Below are 20,543 nucleotides of genomic sequence, written 5' to 3' on the forward strand. Positions count from 1 at the left end.
ACTCTTCTGGTTGGCATATTCCCCTTAGGTATGTTGCCTCCACACCACCCCCCACACCAGAATGCCTTCATACCTTAGTTTGTTACTTGTAGGTTTTCTTCCAAGTATGAGGTAATGAGTTATTTATTTGCAAATGGAATTTTTTTTCCTTTTTTTTTTTTTAATATATTTTGGCTGTGCCATGCGGCATGCGAGACGTTTCCCCGACCAGGAATTGAACCCAGGCCTCCACAGTGAAAGCACTGAATCCTAACCACTAGGCCACCAGGGAACTCCTGCAAATGGAATTTTATATCCTTACTAGGGAATTAAGACTTGACCTTTCTAGAATGAAATGTTGCATATCCTTTTTTATTGTCTCTCTCATAAAGATTTGTAGAGCAATGAAATGGTGTTACACATGTGCCAATAGTTACTTCTTTGATGTCATATTTATTAAATGAGGGGGAAAAGCATGAATATTAATAGGAGGTAAAACTGAAAGCATTTGAATAAAAAAATCTGTAATTCATATTTTACTTCCAATAAGACCTGATCACTTGGCTACTCTACTAGATGCCATTTAATCTGACTAGAGGACAAGATGAAAAATAGGTCTAAGATGTATTTAAGAAAGAAAAAGATCATAGAAGTAAATAAGTTTTTATTCAGATGTAATCATTGAATTTCATTATAAGAAATAATTTCTATACTCATCCATATACTGAGGTATTATCAAAAGAGACAATATTTGGGGCTTCCCTGGTGGCGCAGTGGTTGAGAGTCCGCCTGCCAGTTCAGGGGACACGGGTTCGTGCCCCGGTCCGGGAAGATCCCACATGCCGCGGAGTGGCTGGGCCCGTGAGCCATGGCCGCCGGGCCTGTTCATCCGGAGCCTGTGCTCCGCAACGGGAGAGGCCACAACAGTGAGAGGCCCGCGTACCGCAAAAGAAAATTAAAAAAAAATTAAAAAAAAAAAGAGACAATATTTGGAAGACCATAATTGATTTCTCTCAGAAAGGAAATTCTCACGAAAGATGCAAAGCATTTTTGGTATTTTCAGTTAAACTTATTAAAACCTTACTCAAATCTCTACTCCCAACTTTTAGCTTGGAATATTCTATAGAGAAAATTAATTTTTAAGTTAATAATTTAATAATTTTTCTTTAAGGTGAGAAGGCTCTCATAATAATGTCTAGTTTGGGGACATTGGTTAAGTTAAACACACAAGCTGACATATTTAAAAGTTCTTTAAAAAATACTTTGTTTGCTATACATTTTATTTTCATTTTAATCCCTTTAAAAATATTTGTCTAGAAACTTATAGATTAAGCTTGATTTTATTATATTTATGGTACACTGAAATGTAAATAATTTTGTGGCTTTATATCTTTGGTCCAATTAAGGTGATGGTGAAGTAGTAGAACAGGTAATTGGGCAACAAACCAATGACCAAGATGAGAGCATTCTTGATGGAATAATCAGGGAGTTACAAAGAGAACAAGATCTGAGGCTAATTAATGAAGGAGATGTTCCACATTTTCCACTTAATAGATCATATTCTTCTAATGGTGGTAAGTATGTGTATATTTGTAAAAGGTATGATGAATGTACTTTAATTATTTTACTTGTACCAAGTAATTACATGTGAGGAACATTTTAGGTTTTTAAATAAAAGCAACATTTTTGTTAATTTACAGTTGTGATATGATACACTAAAGTGCCATACTCTATCATTTGGGGCTAAAGTGATTTAGCATCTCCTAAGGAATACAGATGGTGTATTTTATTTTATTTTGTTTTTTTGTTTTTTTTTTCGGTACCAGTAAGTCTTTATTCATTGTATTTTCCCAAGGAAAAGAAGGGGAAGGGGAAAGGGTCAGCATGTGTGTTACAAAATGATAGCAAATGGGAAAGGAAGTACCTGGCACAGCAAAATCAACCAACAAATAAACACTGCCCAGATGGGGTCGCCAAAGCCCAAGGGGGCTCAGTCTCCTGCAGTTCAGTAATGAGGGGAAGGGATGAAGAACAGGTACATGCTTTTCTACCCTCACTCCCTCCCCATAAATTCAAGATTTCACACAAAGTTTTGGTTTCTAGCAGTAAACATGGAGTTACATTCGTCCGTTTCCTATTAAACAATTTTGTGGCCACTTTGACATAAGTTTCTTGCACCTGCATAAAAGTTCCTGAGTGACTTGGCTATACATTCATCTTTCCTTTTGTGGTCTCCCAACACCACTTTCTACATGGAAGGCCCCCTCGTTGCTCCTCTCTACCCCAGGATTAGAGATTAAAGTAGGTTTTAATCCATCCAAGGACAGCAGTCTGTTTGGCATGAATCAAATCAAGGAATGGTCATGACTCAGGAGATTGAGAACAAGGGATGGATGGTGAGTTCTTAGCTTCTTCAGGATTTTTGCAGAAATCATTTAATCACAGACACCCCACAAATTAAACGTATAGGTGTATGGACTATTTTTGGGGAGGGCACGAAGGGGGAAAGAAGAGGGGGTAGGAATACAGTTTTTAGGACAGAAGATCTTGTTCGAAATAGGAAACAGGGAAGGGAAACACAAAAGAAAGTGTAGTTCAAGATCTCCCACTTCAAGAAGAGGGGCCGCCAAGTTTATGTTTCAGATCTTTTTGGCTGGTGCAGACCTTTTGTCAAAGATGCTTTGGCTATTTTTCTCAATATAAAAAGTTTGTAAACAATAAAACCCCAAAAGAACATGGAGAAGACCAACACATTATATTTACACAAACTAGGCCACCTAGCAATCACCAAATCAGCTACTTGTGAAGTCCTACAAAGTCCAGACAAATACAATAACTAGAGGGGATCAGACACACATCACCCAATGCATTCTATTGCATTTGCCCCGTTACAACACAGTGAGGTAGGTTTGCAGTGATCTCACAGCATGTAAACGAAACCCCCTTTTCTCCTTTAGCTACCATGACACTAATTACTGCTGCAGCAGGGCAGGACACTGGCTCTGGGAACCACAAAGAAGCCATCACTGATGGTCTCTCTGGAAACCAAGGAGGAAAAGTCCAGAATTGTTAAAGATTAAGGATCTTGTCCTTGCTTCATATATCCATCCCTGGGCAGCTCAAGATGGGTACAGAGGCATCATTCTTAAAACCTGTCCTTACCAACTCACAGTTTTCACAAAAACACATACAATATACCCTGTTGTGTATGTTAGGCCTAGCCCAATCCACTGAAGGATGGACCTGGTATGTAAAACGAGTCCTATGCCCTGGGATTAGAGGTCTGGAACAGGAATCCTTTATCACACATACAGATGACATCTGCCTAATCTTGGCTTCCTCTCTCTGCACCTTTTACCTGGCCCAGCCTTTCCTAACCTCTCTGTACCACCTTTTTTCTGTTCAGACCAATTTCTAATCTTTCAGTAGAAGGAGACCAAGCCATGGGGCAACCCAGTTAAAACCTAGTCTCCCATGAAACATTGAAGATGGAGGGGTTTCAAGAGGACACTGTGGCAGAAAAGCCAGCTTTAATTGGCAAAAATGAGGTAGTTCAATAGGCTATACGCTCCAAATAGTTGTTCTCTCTGGTGATAGAGCAACAAAAAGTATTCCTGCTGTGCAGACCCGGAGCTGCTGCTGACTTATCTCTGAGATTGCTCACGTACCTGAGAACACAGTGCAGGAATGAGGGCCTTAGATTAAAATACACAAAAATACAAAACCAGAATATTTATATTATGAAAAAAAAGTTAAAATGCACAAGATACGTCATTCGCACACAGCTAGTGCAGTTGGCATCCTGAAGAAAGTGGGACCCAAGGTACAGTAATCCAAGGGAGCAAATAAATAAAATTGTATTGGCCCAGAATGGGGTGGGAGTGAGCTTAGAAGCAGCAGGTCTGCAGCTGTTCCCTCAACTCCCCTTTTGCCCATCATCACAACCCACTGCTTGGGACAGTTCTCTCAGCACTCTCTCCCAGGAGGAGGTTGTGAGCAGACAAGATGTGGAAAACCCTGCCTTACCCCTGAGATATTTCCTCCCACAGAATGTAGTGGCTTGTGGGTTGGGTCCATCAATCTGGTCTCATGCTTAATCTTTTCACTCTGGCACGGGAAATATTATTCCATATCCTTTTTGAAGAGTAAAACAACTTCCCTATCCAGGCCACTTTCAAAAGCTGGAGATTCTGGGGGTGGAGACTCAGATAAAGCATGCAGGAAGGGTTACCCCCCAAAGCCCTCACGTGCATTTGGATAGACCATGATTGGAGTTTCTTTGCCTCACCCCTTCCCCCCACCAAGAGGGAAGAGGGGGTGACACTTTGGCCCCCGGCCTGAGATATATGGCAGTGCCAGCTGCCCCCTACCCACCCTGTCCCCACTTTCTCCACTCTGCCGATTGATGCCTGTTCCTCAAAACTTTCTGATCACAAACGGATAGCCCCCACCCACTGTGGCTCAATTCTGGGCCTCTGGGAGCATGGCAGGGCTATGGATCTCTTCTTCCTCCTCCCGAAAGTAGGCTGGCTTTCCCTGGGAGCTTGCTGGGCCTTCAGTGGACACAAGGCTACCATATGGTTGATGCTCTGGCAGAAGTGCCACTTCTTGGGCGGGGGTGGCAGTTTGCATTCCTTGGCATGATGGTCTAGACCTCCACAGTTGTAGCACCTGTCTCCCTTTGATCTGCGTTTCTGCATGTTCTTCCCTTTGGGCCGCCTCTCACTCCCAATACAGAACACCCCACTAGGGCCGGTGACTCGGATAGATTCCAGGCCCTTGGCAGACTTCTTAAAGGTGAACTCTACGGCCTCACCCTCCTTCAGGCTCCGGAAGCCCTCCATGTGCAGCTTACTCTGGTGCACAAAGACATCCACTGGGGGGTCGAGTGCGACCCCGGCACGGGCAGTCATAGACAGGAAGCCAAATCCCATGCGCACGTTGAACCACTTACAGATGCCGACTCCGTGCAGCAGCTGCGGCTCCTCGGCCGCCCAGGCCGCGTCCTCCTGCGCCTCCTCCGGCCGCCACCTGCAAACTGCTGGTTTGACACAGAGCCCATGGTAGTCGGCTGAGCCCGCGGCCCCGGGCCCCAGGTCGGCCGGCTGCTGGCCCCAGAGAAGTCCGGAGGCAAAGGGGTGGCTCGGAGAAGAGGCTGCTACATCTTCCCCAGCACAATAGCGGTGGGAGGGCCCCTATTTTGTTTTTATAAATTTATTTCATTTATTTATTTTTGGCTGTGATGGGTCTTCATTGCCACGTGCAGGTTTTCTCTAGTTGCAGTGAGCTGGGGCTACTCTTCATTGCAGTGCGCGGGCTTCTCATTACGGTGGCTTCTTGTGTTCCGGAGCACGGGGCCTAGGCGTGCGGGCCTCAGTAGTTGTGGCATGTGGCCTCAGCAGCTGTGGTTCACAGGCTCTAGAGCGCAGGCTCAGCAGTTGTAGGCTTAGTTGCTCCGTGGCATGTGGGATCCTCCTGGACCAGGGCTCGAACACGCATCCCCTGCATTGGCAGGTGGATTCCTAACCACTGTGCCACCAGGGAAGCCCACAGGTGGTGTATTTTAATATACTGTTTTCTGTTAACTCAGTTAAGTATTTGCAGTCTTTACTTTTGTTCTAATAAGCAAGGTGCTACAATAAGTCCAGCCCCTTCTAGGGGAACCAACCTAAAAGTTTTCAAAATTAAAGCCACTTTAAATTTAAAAATTAATACCAAAATAATTTGCCCTCCTTTGTTGAAAAGGAAGCAACATATCATCTGTCTCTCGAGTTTACAAAAATACACTGGAAGACAAGAAGCCCTCTTCTTAGGGAATACAGATACAACTTCTTCTTTTTTTTTTTTCTTTTTTGTGGTACGTGGGCCTCTCACTATTGTGGCCTCTCCCGTTGCGGAGCACAGGCTCCGGACACGCAGGCTCAGCGGCCATGGCTCACGGGCCCAGCCGCCCTGCGGCATGTGGGATCTTCCCGGACCAGGGCACGAACCCTCGTCCCCTGCATCGGCAGACGGACTCTCAACCACTGCACCACTAGGGAAGCCCCAGATACAACTTTTTAATTGACTTTGACAAGTTTGATTCTAATTACCAGTATTATTCCAATCTATTGTATGTCTTCCTTCACTTTACATGAAGTGTGTCTATGCATCTGAGTTTTATATAATCTTAGCCTATGTCAGTTTTACTTTTATCAAGAACTATTAGTTCTGTTTAAAATGCAGTCCTCATATGGGATTTTGGCAAATGTGTTTCTTTTTATATTTACATAAGTGAGGTCATTTATTTGGGTATTGTGACATTTTGGAGTCCACAGAAATGAATAAGGTGATTTAAATTTGAGGTGATTCACAGGATCTTTTACTCATTTCCTCATTTCTTTAGTATCCCATAAAATTAAAATAAAAACATTCTTTGTTCATGTCATTTGGAGCACCTAGCTCAGATAAGCTTTCCTTAACCTGGAACAAGATAAGAAGTGGGCTGATAATCTTATATATCCAGGCCTTTTGTTCCTAAGACATAAAAATTGCTTAGAACCCTGATTTAGAGGTCAGTAATTTCAATGCTAGGTTTCTGTGGTTAGATTTGAAATGCTGTTAGTCAAAGGGACCCCAATGACTTCTCTTTGCAATGTTCATTTGTTTTTGTTTTTTTTCCCTGGTGCTTATTTTAACAGTTCAATGTTTCAGTTTCCACTTTTGTTTTATTTGCAATTACAACAAAAATAAACAGGGACCTTACTGGAGGATTAAAAACAAAAGTAAAATTTCTATTGCTTATTTCCCCTTTCTTTCACTCCTTATCAATTTTGAAAATGAAATTTTGATAGTTTAAATTTTTTTTAATATTTTTTTCATACTATTTTTGAAAGCTTTATTGGAGTTCTATTCAAAAACCTTTTAATGGGCTAAATAAAGGTAGAATTTAGATTAAAAAGCTGCTTTCTGAACTAGTACTAATAACATTTATGAACCTACCAAATATGTTAAATACACCTTTTGTATTTACTGAGCATTTAGTAGATGACAGATGTGAAAGTCCTCTGGAAAAAATTAAAAGAGCTATAGAGACAGTAAACATTTATTGAGTGCCTCTTTATCTATAAGACTGTAAAAACCATAAAGGGGGTACAGAAAATGTATAAAAAAGGGATAGCAATATTGTCCAGCAGTACTGTCTTTGAATCTCCTATTTTATTTAGAGCTCTAATCTGGAAAAGTTTGGTGCCTTTGCTGAGAGAGTGGTGCCTTCCTTTGTTTTTGTTTTAGCTCTGAGAAATCCAAATATGGACATATCTTCTTCCCCAAACATTGGACTCCGACGTAGTGGTCAAATTGAAGGTGTCCGACAAATGCATAACAATGCTCCTAGAAGCCAGATGGCCACTGAAAGAGATCTCATGGCATGGAGCAGAAGAGTGGTGGTCAATGAACTAAATAATGGAGTTAGTAGGTGAGTCAGTATGGTAACATTCTTTTTGAGTAAGTAAATTAAAATGTACTCTTTTTGACCCACCTCCTAGAGAAATGGAAATAAAAACAAAAATAAACAAATGGGACCTAATGAAACTTAAAAGCTTTTGCACAGCAAAGGAAACCATAAACAAGTTGAAAAGACAACCCTCAGAATGGGAGAAAATATTTGCAAATGATGGAACTGACAAAGGATTAATCTCCAAAATTTACAAGCAGCTCATGCAGCTAAATATCAAAAAAACAAACAACCCAACCCAAAAATGGTCAGAAGACCTAAATAGACATTTGCCCAAAGAAGATATACAGATTGCCAAGAAACACATGAAAGAATGCTCAACATCACTAATCATTAGAGAAATGCAAATCAAAACTTCAGTGAGGTAGAGAAATGCAAATCAAAACTTCAGTGAGGTATCATCTCCCACCAGTTAGAATGGCCATCATCAAAAAATCTACAAACAATAAATGCTGGAGAGAGTGTGGAGAAAAGGGAACCCTCTTGCACTGTTGGTGGGAATGTAAATTGATACAGCCACTATTGAGAACAGTATGGAGTTTCCTTAAAAAACTAAAAATAAAGCTACCATACGACCCAGCAATCCCACTACTGGGCATATACCCTGAGAAAACCATAATTCAAAAAGAGTCATGTACCACAATGTTCATTGCAGCACTATTTACAGTAGCCAGGACATGGAAGCAACCTAAGTGTCCATCGACAGATGAATGGATGAAGATGTGGCACATATATACAATGGAATATTACTCAGCCATAAAAAGAAACAAAATTGAGTTATTTGTAGTGAGGTGGATGGACCTAGAGTCTGTCATACAGAGTGAAGTAAGTCAGAAAGAGAAAAACAAATACCATATGTTAACACATATATATGGAATCTAAAAAAAAAACAAAAATGGTTCTGAAGAACCTAGGGCCAAGACAGGAGTAAAGACACAGATGTGGAGAATGGACTTGACATGGGGAGGGAGAAGGGTAAGTTGGGACGAAGTGAGAGAGTGGCATCAACTTATATACAGTACCAAATGTAAAATAGATAGCTAGTGGGAAGCAGCCGCATAGCACAGGGAGATCAGCTTGTGCTTTGTGACCACCTAGAGGGGTGGGATAGGGAGGGTGGGAGGGAGACACCAGAGGGAGGAGATATGGTGATATATGTATACATATAGCTGATTCACTTTGTTATAAAGCAGAAACCAACACACCGTTGTAAAGCAATTATACTCCAATAAAGATGTTAAAAAATAAAATGTACTAAAAAAAATAAATAAATAAAATAAAATAAAATAAAATAAAATAAAATGTACTATGTTAGGCTAATAACTAAGGTGTTTTTCTTTAATTTAGCTGAGCCATGCATTAGTTTTTCCACATTATTTCATTAGTTCGTTCCATAACTATTTAAAGATTATCTTAAATTTGCTTAGCTTTGTGGTAAATGTTTTGGGGAATACTGAAAAATGAAAAAACATAATCTCTGTCTTCTTTGAATTTATAGTCTAGGTTAGAAGATATGAAAAAATACTATTAAGTAAGAACATGAGGCCATATGTGATTAAATATGTCAGTGATACATGGACCCAATATTCAACAGTTGTTCTGAGGAAACTCAGAATTGGAGCAGTTTGGGAGTGCAGTATAGGTATGTAGTAGACCCAGTGCTTAGCATATATTTAGAAATATCATTTAAGTAGACTTCTTTGGATGAAAGGATTTCATTAGGATGAATTTCAAACTTAGAATCCCTATCCTTATTTGTAAACCTTAACATTTACTGTAATATTGACTCCAGATAATGCACAGCAACTAGAAATAGATTTGGAAAACAGAAAGGACATTGACAGAGAACATAGAAAATCCATTCAAATCATGATATCTTCCTAGCAAAACCTTTTTACCAGCTGAGCCAACAAGTAGCAAAATTAATTTGGTTTCACCTTTTCTTTCTTTAGCAGTAATAAGAAAAGGGAGACATAGCTAATATATGAACTGAATGCTACCCCCTGGCAGTAGAACAATATGAAATAATTCTCTGTTCAAAACGTTAGAAGTAGAATTGAAAACAGGGACTCAGATACTTGTATGCCAATGTTTATTGTAGCATTATTTCATAATAGCTGAATTGTAGAAACAATCCAAGTGTCTGTCAACAGATGAATGGATAAGTAAAGTGTGATATATACATACACTGGAATATAATTCAGCCATAAAAACTTCTGATACTTGCTATAACATGGATAAACATGGAAAACATAATGCTTAGTGAAATCAGCCAGACACAAAAGGGCAAATAGTGTATAATTCCACTTACATGAAATATCTAGAGTAGGCAAATTCATAGAGACATAAAGTAGATTAGAGGTTAGCAAGGGCTGGTGAAAGGAGAAATAAAGAGTTATTGCTTAATGGTTACAAAGTTTATGTTTGGAGTGATGAAAAAGTTTTAGAAATAGTGATGATGGTTACACAACATTGTAAATGTTATTAATACCACTGAGTTACATACCTAAAATGGTTTAAATGTCCAATTTTATATTTAGAAGTGTTTTTGTTATCTATTTATTTTGAATTTTATTTTATTTTTTTTATACAGGAAGTTCTTATTAGTCATCAATTTTATACACATCACTGTATACATGTCAATCCCAATCTCCCAATTCATCACACCCCCACCCCCACCACCCCCGCCGCTTTCCCCCTTTGGTGTCCATACGTTTGTTCTCTACATCTGTGTCTCAATTTCTGCCCTGCAAACCAGTTCATTTTTCTAGGTTCCACATATATGCGTTAATATACGATATTTGTTTTTCTCTTTCTGACTTATTTCACTCTGTATGACAGTCTCTAGATCCATCCATGTCTCAACAAATGACCCAATTTCATTCCTTTTTATAGCTGAATAATATTCCATTATATAATGTACCACATCTTCTTTATCCATTTGTCTGTCGATGGGCATTTAGGTTGCTTCCATGACCTGGATATTGTAAATAGTGCTGCAATGAACATTGGAGTGCATGTGTCTTTTTGAATTATGGTTTTCTCTGGGTATATGCCCAGTAGTGGGATTGCTGGATCATATGGTAATTCTATTTTTATTTTATTAAGGAACCTCCATAGTGTTCTCCATAGTGACTGTATCAATTTACATTCCCACCAACAGTGCAAGAGGGTTCCCTTTTCTCCACACCCTCTCCAGCATTTGTTGTTTGTAGATTTTCTGACGATGCCCATTCTAACTGGTGTGAGGTGATACCTCATTGTAGTTTTGATTTGCATTTCTCTAATAATAAATAAACCATTGGTTTGCTCTTTGATGATTTTCTGTTACTTTGACCTTTGATATGTTATTAGGGTTCAGGAAGAATGTCGAACTGCTAAAGGTGACATAGAAATCAGTCTTTATACAGTCGAAAAGAAGAAAAAGCCATCTTATGCTACCCAAAGGGTAAGTTTAGCTTTACAGTACTTTGCAATACACTATTTGTAAATATTTGCAGGTACCAGGTTTTTGAAAGGTGGAAGTTATGTATTAAGGGATTATTTTGATAGGTGTCTGTATATAGGGAAACTATTTTTTTAAAACCCCAAATGGAGATATATGGTTATTATTAATAAGGATAAAATTACACAAAGTTAGAACTATCCCCCCAAATCTAGGATATGTGGTCATTGTAGGTATAAGACATTTGTATTAAAATACCATTTTCATATGGTTAAAGTAGAACTTTAAAATTAATGCTGTATCACTAATCACAATGTAAAACAAATGTTCAGATACCCTAGGCCAGAGGTTGGCAAACTGCCCATGGACTAAATCTGGTCTACTGCCTATTCCTATTAATAAAGTTTTATTGGAGCACAGCCATACCTATTCATTTATGTATTGTCTATGATTGCTTTCATGCTATATGGAGTTGAGTAGTTGCCACAGAGATCATATGACCTGCAAAGCCAAAATATTTGTACTCTGCCCCTTTACAGAAAAAGTTTGCTGACCCCTGCCCTAGGCTTACTCCTGGCCTACCTAATTAGACAGGAGCAAAATCTGTTCTATATACATTAGGAAGATTCATATTCCCAGTAGAAACTGCTAATCAGGAAATAAGATCCCTGTACTCCATTAGGTGCATGTTAAGCCCCTTACTAGTACTCTGAGGTTGAACAAACTAGTGACATAAGAATATAGTTTTGTTCTCGGAGCTAACAACTATAACTCCTGAAGAGTATGGTAAATTGGAAAGTCTAGGTTGATTTTAATCTTATTAAGGAAATATAAGCAATGGGTACTGAATTTTAAGTGTCTTTTCAGTATTGATAAATACAATTTCAGGTAATTATTATATGAATATCTCTAAATATTCTTACATCATTTTGATACCCACTTTCTTAATTTCTATTCAGATTTTATTAGCTTATATGATGTTCTCTGATAAGATTATTTTCTTAGAGATTTTGAATGACTCACATCCATGATTTATATTCTTTTTTCCTGCTAAGCTGATTTGTCAAACATCAGACTTGTCTGAGACTAATAAACAGGGTAGTTGGATCTGTAAACATTTTTATTTATATTGAAAATGAGAAACATTTACATGTAAGATAAGAAACTGGCCCTTGATACTGATTTAGAAGACCTTTAAGCTTGTTTACTCCTGATGACATATTAGGGTTGTAGTTTTGACATATGGTATATCAGTAATAATATTTTATACTTGTAAAGGGTAGAATAAAACAGTTTTTACTTTACATTTTTGTTATTAAAAATTAAATTTTTATTTTGACTCGTTTACTAAATGTAGTTTTTTATAGAACTAAAGAAATACATGTTATATTAAGAATTATATATACACATACATATGATATAGATATCTTGCTTCATCCTGTAATAAATTGTAGATAATATGGTATATGTAAATTCTGAGTGGGCAGATTCTTGCAGCTTAGAATTTCAGCACTGTCTTTAATTTGATCACAAAGTTTTCAAAATACAGAAAGTAATCAGTATTAATGGAAGTGGGTTAAATATATAAAAATGAAGTATATTTTGGGGCTTCCCTGGTGGCGCAGTGGTTGAGAGTCCACCTGCCGATGCAGGGGACACAGGTTCGTGCCCCGGTCTGGGAAGACCCCACATGCCGCGGAGCGGCTGGGCCTGTGAGCCATGGCCACCGAGCCTGCACGTCCGGAGCCTGTGCTCCACAATGGGAGAGACCACAACAGTGAGAGGCCCATGTACCACCAAAAAAAAAAAAAAAAAAAGAAGAAGTATATTTTTTTATGTAAAAACATAGTATAAAAATATATCTTGGGTTTTCTTTTAGGAAATTTATTCCTATCTCTTACCTCCACCCTCACTCCAAATCAAGCCCAATTGATTCTCTTTATATGTGTTCTTTTGTGTATATTCACTGAGGCTTTCATTTTTTAAAATTTATTTTCCTTCTGTTTTATAGAATGATTATCCGCCTAGCTGTGGGCGGTCTTTACGAAGGACACAACGCAAACGTCAGCATACTTACCAAACACGATCCAACATAGAGCATAATTCACAAGCATCATGTCAAAATTCAGGTGTACAGGAAGACTCAGATAGCTCCTCAGAGGTTAGATATCTGCTATTATTTACTCAATGTAATTTTTTGTTTCCCAGTTAGTGTCATCACTTTGGGTTTACTTTTTTTAAAATTTTTCAACTAGGTTTAATAACATAAGACTATCAATGAGGTCAATATTCGAGACCTTGTAAAATCACAAAGAAGTTAAGGCATATCTGATACCTAGATTCCTTTTCAAAGTTCTTTTTTTCTATGAAAGGCTGAAAATCGACATATCACGAAAGAAGTAACAATTTGATAAACTTTGGGTTTACTTTTAAGGGTCAATTTAATAGAAAATTATTTTAATGATGATCTTATGAGTATTATTTATTAATAAGGCATTTAATAGGCAAATTCGAGCATTATATTGAACTCCTTTAGATATCTTCTCTTATTTGTACCCAAGATATTATCTTGGTTGAGGGTATCAAACATGCCAGGAAAAGTTTGGCTTTGGGACAGTAAGAAAAGAGAGTGAGAGCAAATCTGCCTAGAAATGGAAAGAAGTGGAATATTAACTGTGATAACTAGTTATACAGTTCCAGAACTTGTTGACTGTGTAATCATAATATACATGTTTTCTGTTATTGTTGACTTTACCAGTCATGGAGATTACTGAGTGATGATTTTTTTCAGACCTACCTTTTTCATGGTAATGAAATAAAAACTATAGCAGTTCTTTTCCTCATGTTCCTCTCTTCTCCAGTCCTTTCCTTTTGTTCTCTTAATAACTATAGTATTTAAGTGAATAATGAGGGTTTAATTATGCATTGATAATGTATGGTACCCTCATTCTTCTCCCACCATTCACAATTCTTTAACTCTTATCAATGATATCCCTCCTTCTCTCCCCCCACCCATGAAAATCTTGATCTGAAAAGAATGATCACATATTCAAGACTATCATACAGAGTGAAGTAAGTCAGAAAGAGAAAAACAAATATTGTATATTAACACATATATGTGGAATCCGAAAAAATTGGTATAGACAGTCTTATTTACAAAGCAGAAATAGAGACAGACGTAGTGAACAAATGTATGGATAACAAGGGGGAAGGGGGGGTGGGATGAATTGGGAGATTGGGATTGACATATAAACACTATTGATATGTATGGAATAGATGGCTAATGAGGACCTACTGTATAGCATGGGGAACTCTACTCAGTGCTCTGTGGTGACCTGGATGGGAAGGAAATCCAGAGGAGAGGGGATGTGTGTGTGTGTATGGCTGGTTCACTTTGCTGTACAGTAGAGGCTAGCACAACATTGTAAAGCAACTATACTCCAATAAAATTTTTTTTAAAAAACTATTGCCTCTGAGCCATGGGACTTAAAAGAATTAAAACAAAAATACATTGAATGTAGATGGATTATAGAGTCCTGTTGCATGAGTGTCACTAAGACAGATAGGCAAGGAGAAATTCAGGGCAACGTAGCAATTTAAGATGGTTAAGAAAATTAAAAATACATGAAAAAGAAGACGAGAGAAGAAAAACGAAGATTACTTGGTACAGATTTTGTTGTTCAAAGGATGTGGTACTTTGACAAGAGTACCAAGACCAAAAGTAGATTGGTGGCTGCCAGGGGCTTGAGGTAGTGGGGAGTGAGGGGTCCTTGCTAATGGGTTTAGGGATTCTTTTGGGGTGATGAAAGTGTTCTAATATTAGTGGTGATGGTTGAACAGCTCTGAATATACTAAAAACCATTGAACTGTATACTCTGAAGTGGTGAAGTTTATGGTATGTGAGTTCTATCTCAATAGGCTGTTATTAAAAAAGAAAAAGAAAAGAATTGTTATCTTTTTAATGTACTGATTGTGTTGTGGTTATGTTTTTAAAAAGAATCCTTATCTTAATAAATATTTATAGTGGAAATGCTTTTTTTTCACAATAATTCCTGAGGTATGAGGCAGTTGGTAAGGGTATATATACAAGATAGGCAGTGAGTTATTGTCTAAACTGGAGATTGTGTACACAAGGATGTTATCTATTTCCTCTACTTTGATACGTTTGAGATCTTACGTAATAAAAAGATGATTAACTTTTTTATGGAGAGTAATTATATTAACTTGGTAGAGGCATATAGGTATTTTTATCTTTTTTTGTGTAGGTATTTTTTAAAACAATGGCTTTCTATAAGGGAAAAGAATCTGAAAAAGAATATATATATTCATATAAATTCATATATATTTTTTTCATGTATATATATACATATAAAACTGAATCAAGAGGGAGGGGTTATATGTATACATATAGTTGATTCACTTTGTTGTACAGCAGAAACTAACACAACATTGTAAAGCAACTGTACCCCAATGAAAAACAAACAAAAACCAAATCACTGTGCTGTATATATGAAACTAACACAGCATTGTAAATCAACTATACTTCAATTAAAAAAAGAAAACAGTGGTTTTAACAAAATTTAAGAGGGTTATATTTGCATTTCTTAAGGAGTCTATTGCGTCTTTGAAATAAGAAAAGGTGTGTCATATCAGTAAGATAGTAGATGCTAGAAATTTTTAAATACTTGGTAGGCTTAGTTATGAGTTACAAGTATATATAGAAAAATGATTACATACATTTTAACTAGAACTTTTCTTTGGGGGGGGACTACAAAAAGTGTTATAAAACAGGTAATATATGCTAATTAATAATATGCTAGTTAATAATAACAATATATCTCAATTGCTGGCTCTTTGTTGCAGGAAGATGAAACAGTTGGCACAAGTGATGCTTCTATAGAGGATCCTGTTATTGAATGGCAAAGTGAAAGTTCCTCCAGGTAGTTTTAATGGTTTTGATTTGGTCAAAATCATTTGATAGTTTTAATGTGAAATTATGTTCTTGTAGGAATTTGGTAAAGCCAGAGTTAAAATAGTATTTTATAGTAGAAAGAGTACTGGGTTGGAAGCCCAGAGACCTGTTGTTTTATCCTAGCTCTACCAATATCTTTTTGCGCATGTCATCATGGACTTTAGTTCCCTAAAATAGTTCCATCTGTAAAATAAGATTCTTTGTAAATCCAAGATTCTACACCTTGGCAGGCTATGTGTATTTATTTCAGGTTTAAAACAACTATATTTAACCATTTCCAGGGATAAGGAACATCTTTATTTAAAGAAGCTTTTGTGATTTGGACAGGAATTTTGAATTTTAAATCCTGTTATGGGAAACTAAGCATTATACTTTATCCAAGAAGCATTTCACTAAAATCACTTAGGTAATGATCAAAATTCTATATTTGATATTTTTTTATCTTTGGTTAGAGCAAAATCAAACCATGTCATTTATAATGCTGTTTGATTACAAAATGATCATCTTTCAATCATGAGGCAAAACTATTCCTTTTCTGAACTTATGTATTATTTACAGTGATTCATCAAGTGAATATTCTGATTGGACAGCAGATGCTGGAATAAATTTGCAACCTCCAAAAAGGCAAACGAGGCAGGCAACACGGAAAATATGCAGCAGCTCTGAGGAGGAGAATTTGAAGTCACTTGAAGAACGGCAAAAGAAACCTAAACAGACTAGAAAGAAGGTTTGTAAGTTTACAGGTTGTTTTTCTTTTTTGGGGGAGGTTTTGTTTTTTTCCTTTGATACTTGAATATTTAACAGTAACACTTCACTTTTATCTAAAAATAATATTCCATCTGAGAAACTAAGTAAAATTGTATAAAAGATGTAAAGATATTTTGAAATTTTTCTGTTGTCAAAAGTAGAGGCTAGAATATTTTCATTATTATGTTAACATTAAATAAAACATTTTGACAGTTGTTTGTTAAAATGTAGTAGAGTTTTTAAATAAGCCACTGTAGTATAAAAGGATTATTCTTGTCATATCACCAGTCATAAATTTCTATATATTTTTGACTTGTAAAATGGAAGGATATGATAAATCATGTAGGGCTTCCTCTGTTTCTTTATGTTTTTATTTCATCCCAATGATGGGGTTTTATTTCCCACTCTAATTTCATTTGAATGATGTAAAAACCTAATCCACGGAGTTCCTTGAATATTAATTTAAAAATGGGTTCTGTATTCATTCTGTAACCTCTTGCTTTAGTAGACAGAATTATCTTCTTGATGGTCATCATTTAATTGGCAAAAAGTTATTGTGTTACTTGTATTTGAATTCCTTTGATATACTAGGGACATGAAGAGTAAAATTTGTGAGTTTTAGATAGTATATAGTGTCATATTATCTGTCAGCCAAAATTGAACATGTTACTCACTTGATTGTTTTATTGGTACAAAAGTTATGCATAATTAATTGGTAAAAGAAAATGTGTAAAGTTTGTATATTTTGTGTTTTATTATAACCTGATGTTTTTAACATTTTCTACCTGCTATTTTTTCTACAATTGTTCATATATTTACAGTTTATATGTTTGTGAACTATATTTTAGAAAGGAGGACTGGTTTCTATGGCAGGTGAGCCCAGTGAAGAATGGTTTGCCCCTCAGTGGATCTTGGATACCATACCACGACGTTCCCCGTTTGTCCCACAGATGGGAGACGAGGTAATTGTTTTCTGTTAAATAACGTTTTTCTCTTGGAACCTCAAGAGTACTCACTTTAATATCAGTCTTAGGCCATTCATATTCTCAATTCTGTTATAGTTATATGTCCACCATCTTAACTGTGCTGCTCAATTATATATTTATTGTGGACAGTGACTGAATCTTACTAATTTTTGTGTCCTTTGTAGGGCTTGACACAGAGTCTTTAGTATAGTAGATGCTCAATGAACATTGAGATAAATTGATTGGCTTGTGAAGCCATGAAAATATTGTCTTTATTTTTATCTTAATTGCCACATAGTAGAATTGAGTGGTATTTTGAATCCTAATCAAGTCCTAATACTGTTTTTTGTTTTTTTGTTTTTTTAAAAGAAGCCCATGCTCAACCTGATAGAAAATATTCTAGAGGATGATCACCCCTTTCAATGCTTACGGGAAAGTCATTTCACAAACAAGGCCTTCCTACTGAACCTATGATTGAATAACAGCCATATTTATGATTGGTCAGTCAAAAATTGATTTAAATTCTATACAGTGAAAGATTTTTATTTGATTTTCTTATGAAAATTATGGTAGCATTGTTATATTTTGAGCCCTAGTTGGCTTGTATAGTCTCTGACATGTTGACTAATCATTCATTTTTGAATGATTAAATGCTTACCCACAGTTTTCAACTTAAGACCCATAGTAGGAATGTAATATTATCATCATAATAAAGAAGGAGCAGAACCTTGGAAATGGTTCTAAAAGTCTTGGAACCAATAAAAATTTTACCAAACTTTTCTATAATTGTCTTCTATAGATATTTTGTACCAGAGATAGCTACCAAGTAGCCTTACAATTAAGCTATTACTTATTATTATAATATCTTTTGATATTATTAAAATGTTTCCTTTCCTAAGTGTGTCTTCTTGTAAGTGTCGGACTTTTGAGCAATGCTCGTTTGTTTGGTTATTTTAGTAAAACGTGCTCTGGATGAATGCTGTATGAAAAAACTTAGAAGAGCTTTCTTAGGGGTATATCCAAAAATCACTATTTCTTGTATTTATTGCCTTTTTTATGGAGGCTTAAGAGAAATAATTTTGAATTAATCTTAGAACAGGGGGACTTCCTGGTGGTCCAGTGGTTAAGAATCCGCCTTCCAGTGCAGGGAGCGCAGGTTCAATCCCTGGTCAGGGAACTAAGATCCTGCATGCTAAGGGGCAACCAAGCCTGCTTGCCACAACTACGGAGCCTGCATGCCAAAACTAGAGAGCCCGTGTGCCGCAACTACAGAGCTCATGTGCTCTGGAGCCTGTGCACCACAACTGGAGAGCCCATGCGCTGCAACTAGAGAGAAGCCCACATGCCACAGCAAAAGATCCCATGTGCTGCAACTAAGACCCAATGCAGCCAAAAATAAATAAATAAATAAGCAAATAAATATTAAAAAAAAAATCTTAGAACAGAATAAGGATCTGTATACTCTATGATCTGAGACTCCTCTCTATTTTATAGGACCACATTTACCTTTCCCTTTATTTTGTTAAACTTAGTGCATGATTATATGCTTCAAGACTAATGTGTATTAGGTAATGACAGTTGTTCAGGTAATGGAAAAGGTGTATAAGTGAATCAGACAGTGAAATACGTGAATTAAAGAATGTTGTTAAAGAACCCATAAAGGCAGAAACATACTTTTATATAATCAATCTGTTAATGACAGCATTACTTTTTACTTTTAAGTGTTAAGGCTTCATTATTTTGCCTGGAATACCCCTACCCACAGGTCATTGCCTCTCAAAATGCTCATTTTTCAAGGTTTAACTTAAATGCCAACTTCTTTTGCATGTTATCCCTACTTACCATTTGCTTGCCACTCCTTCTTCATATGCTTTCCCATCTAAATTATTTCTCTCTTATGATACATTCTACATTCTGCCTTGTATCATACTCATACATCTACATGTCTGTCCATATCCTTGAGGGAAAGGATTTTATTTTGATGTCTTACCATAGAACCCAGTGCCTTGTACATATATATTTGATCAATATTTGTTGAGTACAGGAATAAATATATAATAAAGGATATCTGAATAACATGCTTATCATGTTATTGGTAAGCATGGTAATGACATTTTTTTACCACTACAGTTGTGTTTATATACTAATATTTAAACGTTTAAAAAATTTTTACTTGTATTTTTAACTATTAGAAATTCTGACTTAGTGTTGATTGGTAGAATATGTCAGTGTATTTTTAAAATCTCCATAGTATGGTATTTTTTACATTACTTTCTTCTATTTATCTCTACCACCCCTTTAAAAATATTATAGGAAACATAAGTTTTTTTTTTCTTTTTTTAAAAATTTTTATTGGAGTATAGTTGATTTACAATGTTGTGTTAGTTTCAGGTGTACAGCAAAGTGAGTCAGTTATACATATACATATATCCACTCTTTTTTTTTTTCTTTTTTTTTGTGGTACGTGGGCCTCTCACTGCTGTGGCCTCTCCCGTCGCGGAGCACAGGCTCTGGACGCGCAGGCCCAGTGGCCATGGCTCACGGGCCCAGCCGCTCCGCGGCATGTGGGATCCTCCCGGACCGGGGCACGAACCCGTGTCCCCTGCATCAGCAGGCGGACTCTCAACCACTGCGCCACCAGGGAAGCCCTTTTTTTCTTTTTTGATTCTTTTCCCATATATGCCATTACAGAGTACTGAGTAGAGTTACCTGTGCTATACAGAAGGTTCTTATTAGTTATCTATTTTATGTATAGTAGTGGGTATATGTCAATCCCAATCTCCTAATTTATTCCTTTCCCCCTTATTCCCTGATAACCATAAGTTTGTTTTCTACATCCGTGACTCTACTTCTATTTTGTAAATAAGTTCATTTGTACCCTTTTTTATTCGATTCCACATATAAGTGGTATCATAATGATATTTGTTTTTCCCTTTCTGA

General features: G+C 36.8%; 1 protein-coding gene and 1 pseudogene across 2 annotated transcripts in view; one reads left to right on the plus strand and one right to left on the minus strand.

Annotated features, from left to right (window-relative positions):
- The window catches only part of BRWD3 (bromodomain and WD repeat domain containing 3), a 121,434-nt gene that overhangs the window by 64,666 nt on the left and 36,225 nt on the right, over nt 1–20,543 (plus strand). The window contains exons 18-24 of one of the 2 annotated variants that reach the window (XM_060002334.1): nt 1,386–1,553; nt 7,252–7,435; nt 10,829–10,922; nt 12,931–13,080; nt 15,783–15,859; nt 16,450–16,618; nt 17,487–17,600. In XM_060002334.1, coding sequence (XP_059858317.1) covers nt 1,386–1,553; nt 7,252–7,435; nt 10,829–10,922; nt 12,931–13,080; nt 15,783–15,859; nt 16,450–16,618; nt 17,487–17,600 — 956 coding nt within the window. The remainder of the gene's footprint in view (nt 1–1,385; nt 1,554–7,251; nt 7,436–10,828; nt 10,923–12,930; nt 13,081–15,782; nt 15,860–16,449; nt 16,619–17,486; nt 17,601–20,543) is intronic. The other variant, XM_060002335.1, reaches the window with a different exon arrangement.
- On the minus strand, nt 4,441–5,041 carry LOC132418465 (protein lin-28 homolog A pseudogene; annotated as a pseudogene).

The sequence above is a fragment of the Delphinus delphis genome, chromosome X, assembly GCF_949987515.2.
Source record: "Delphinus delphis chromosome X, mDelDel1.2, whole genome shotgun sequence".
Lineage (NCBI taxonomy): Eukaryota > Metazoa > Chordata > Mammalia > Artiodactyla > Delphinidae > Delphinus > Delphinus delphis.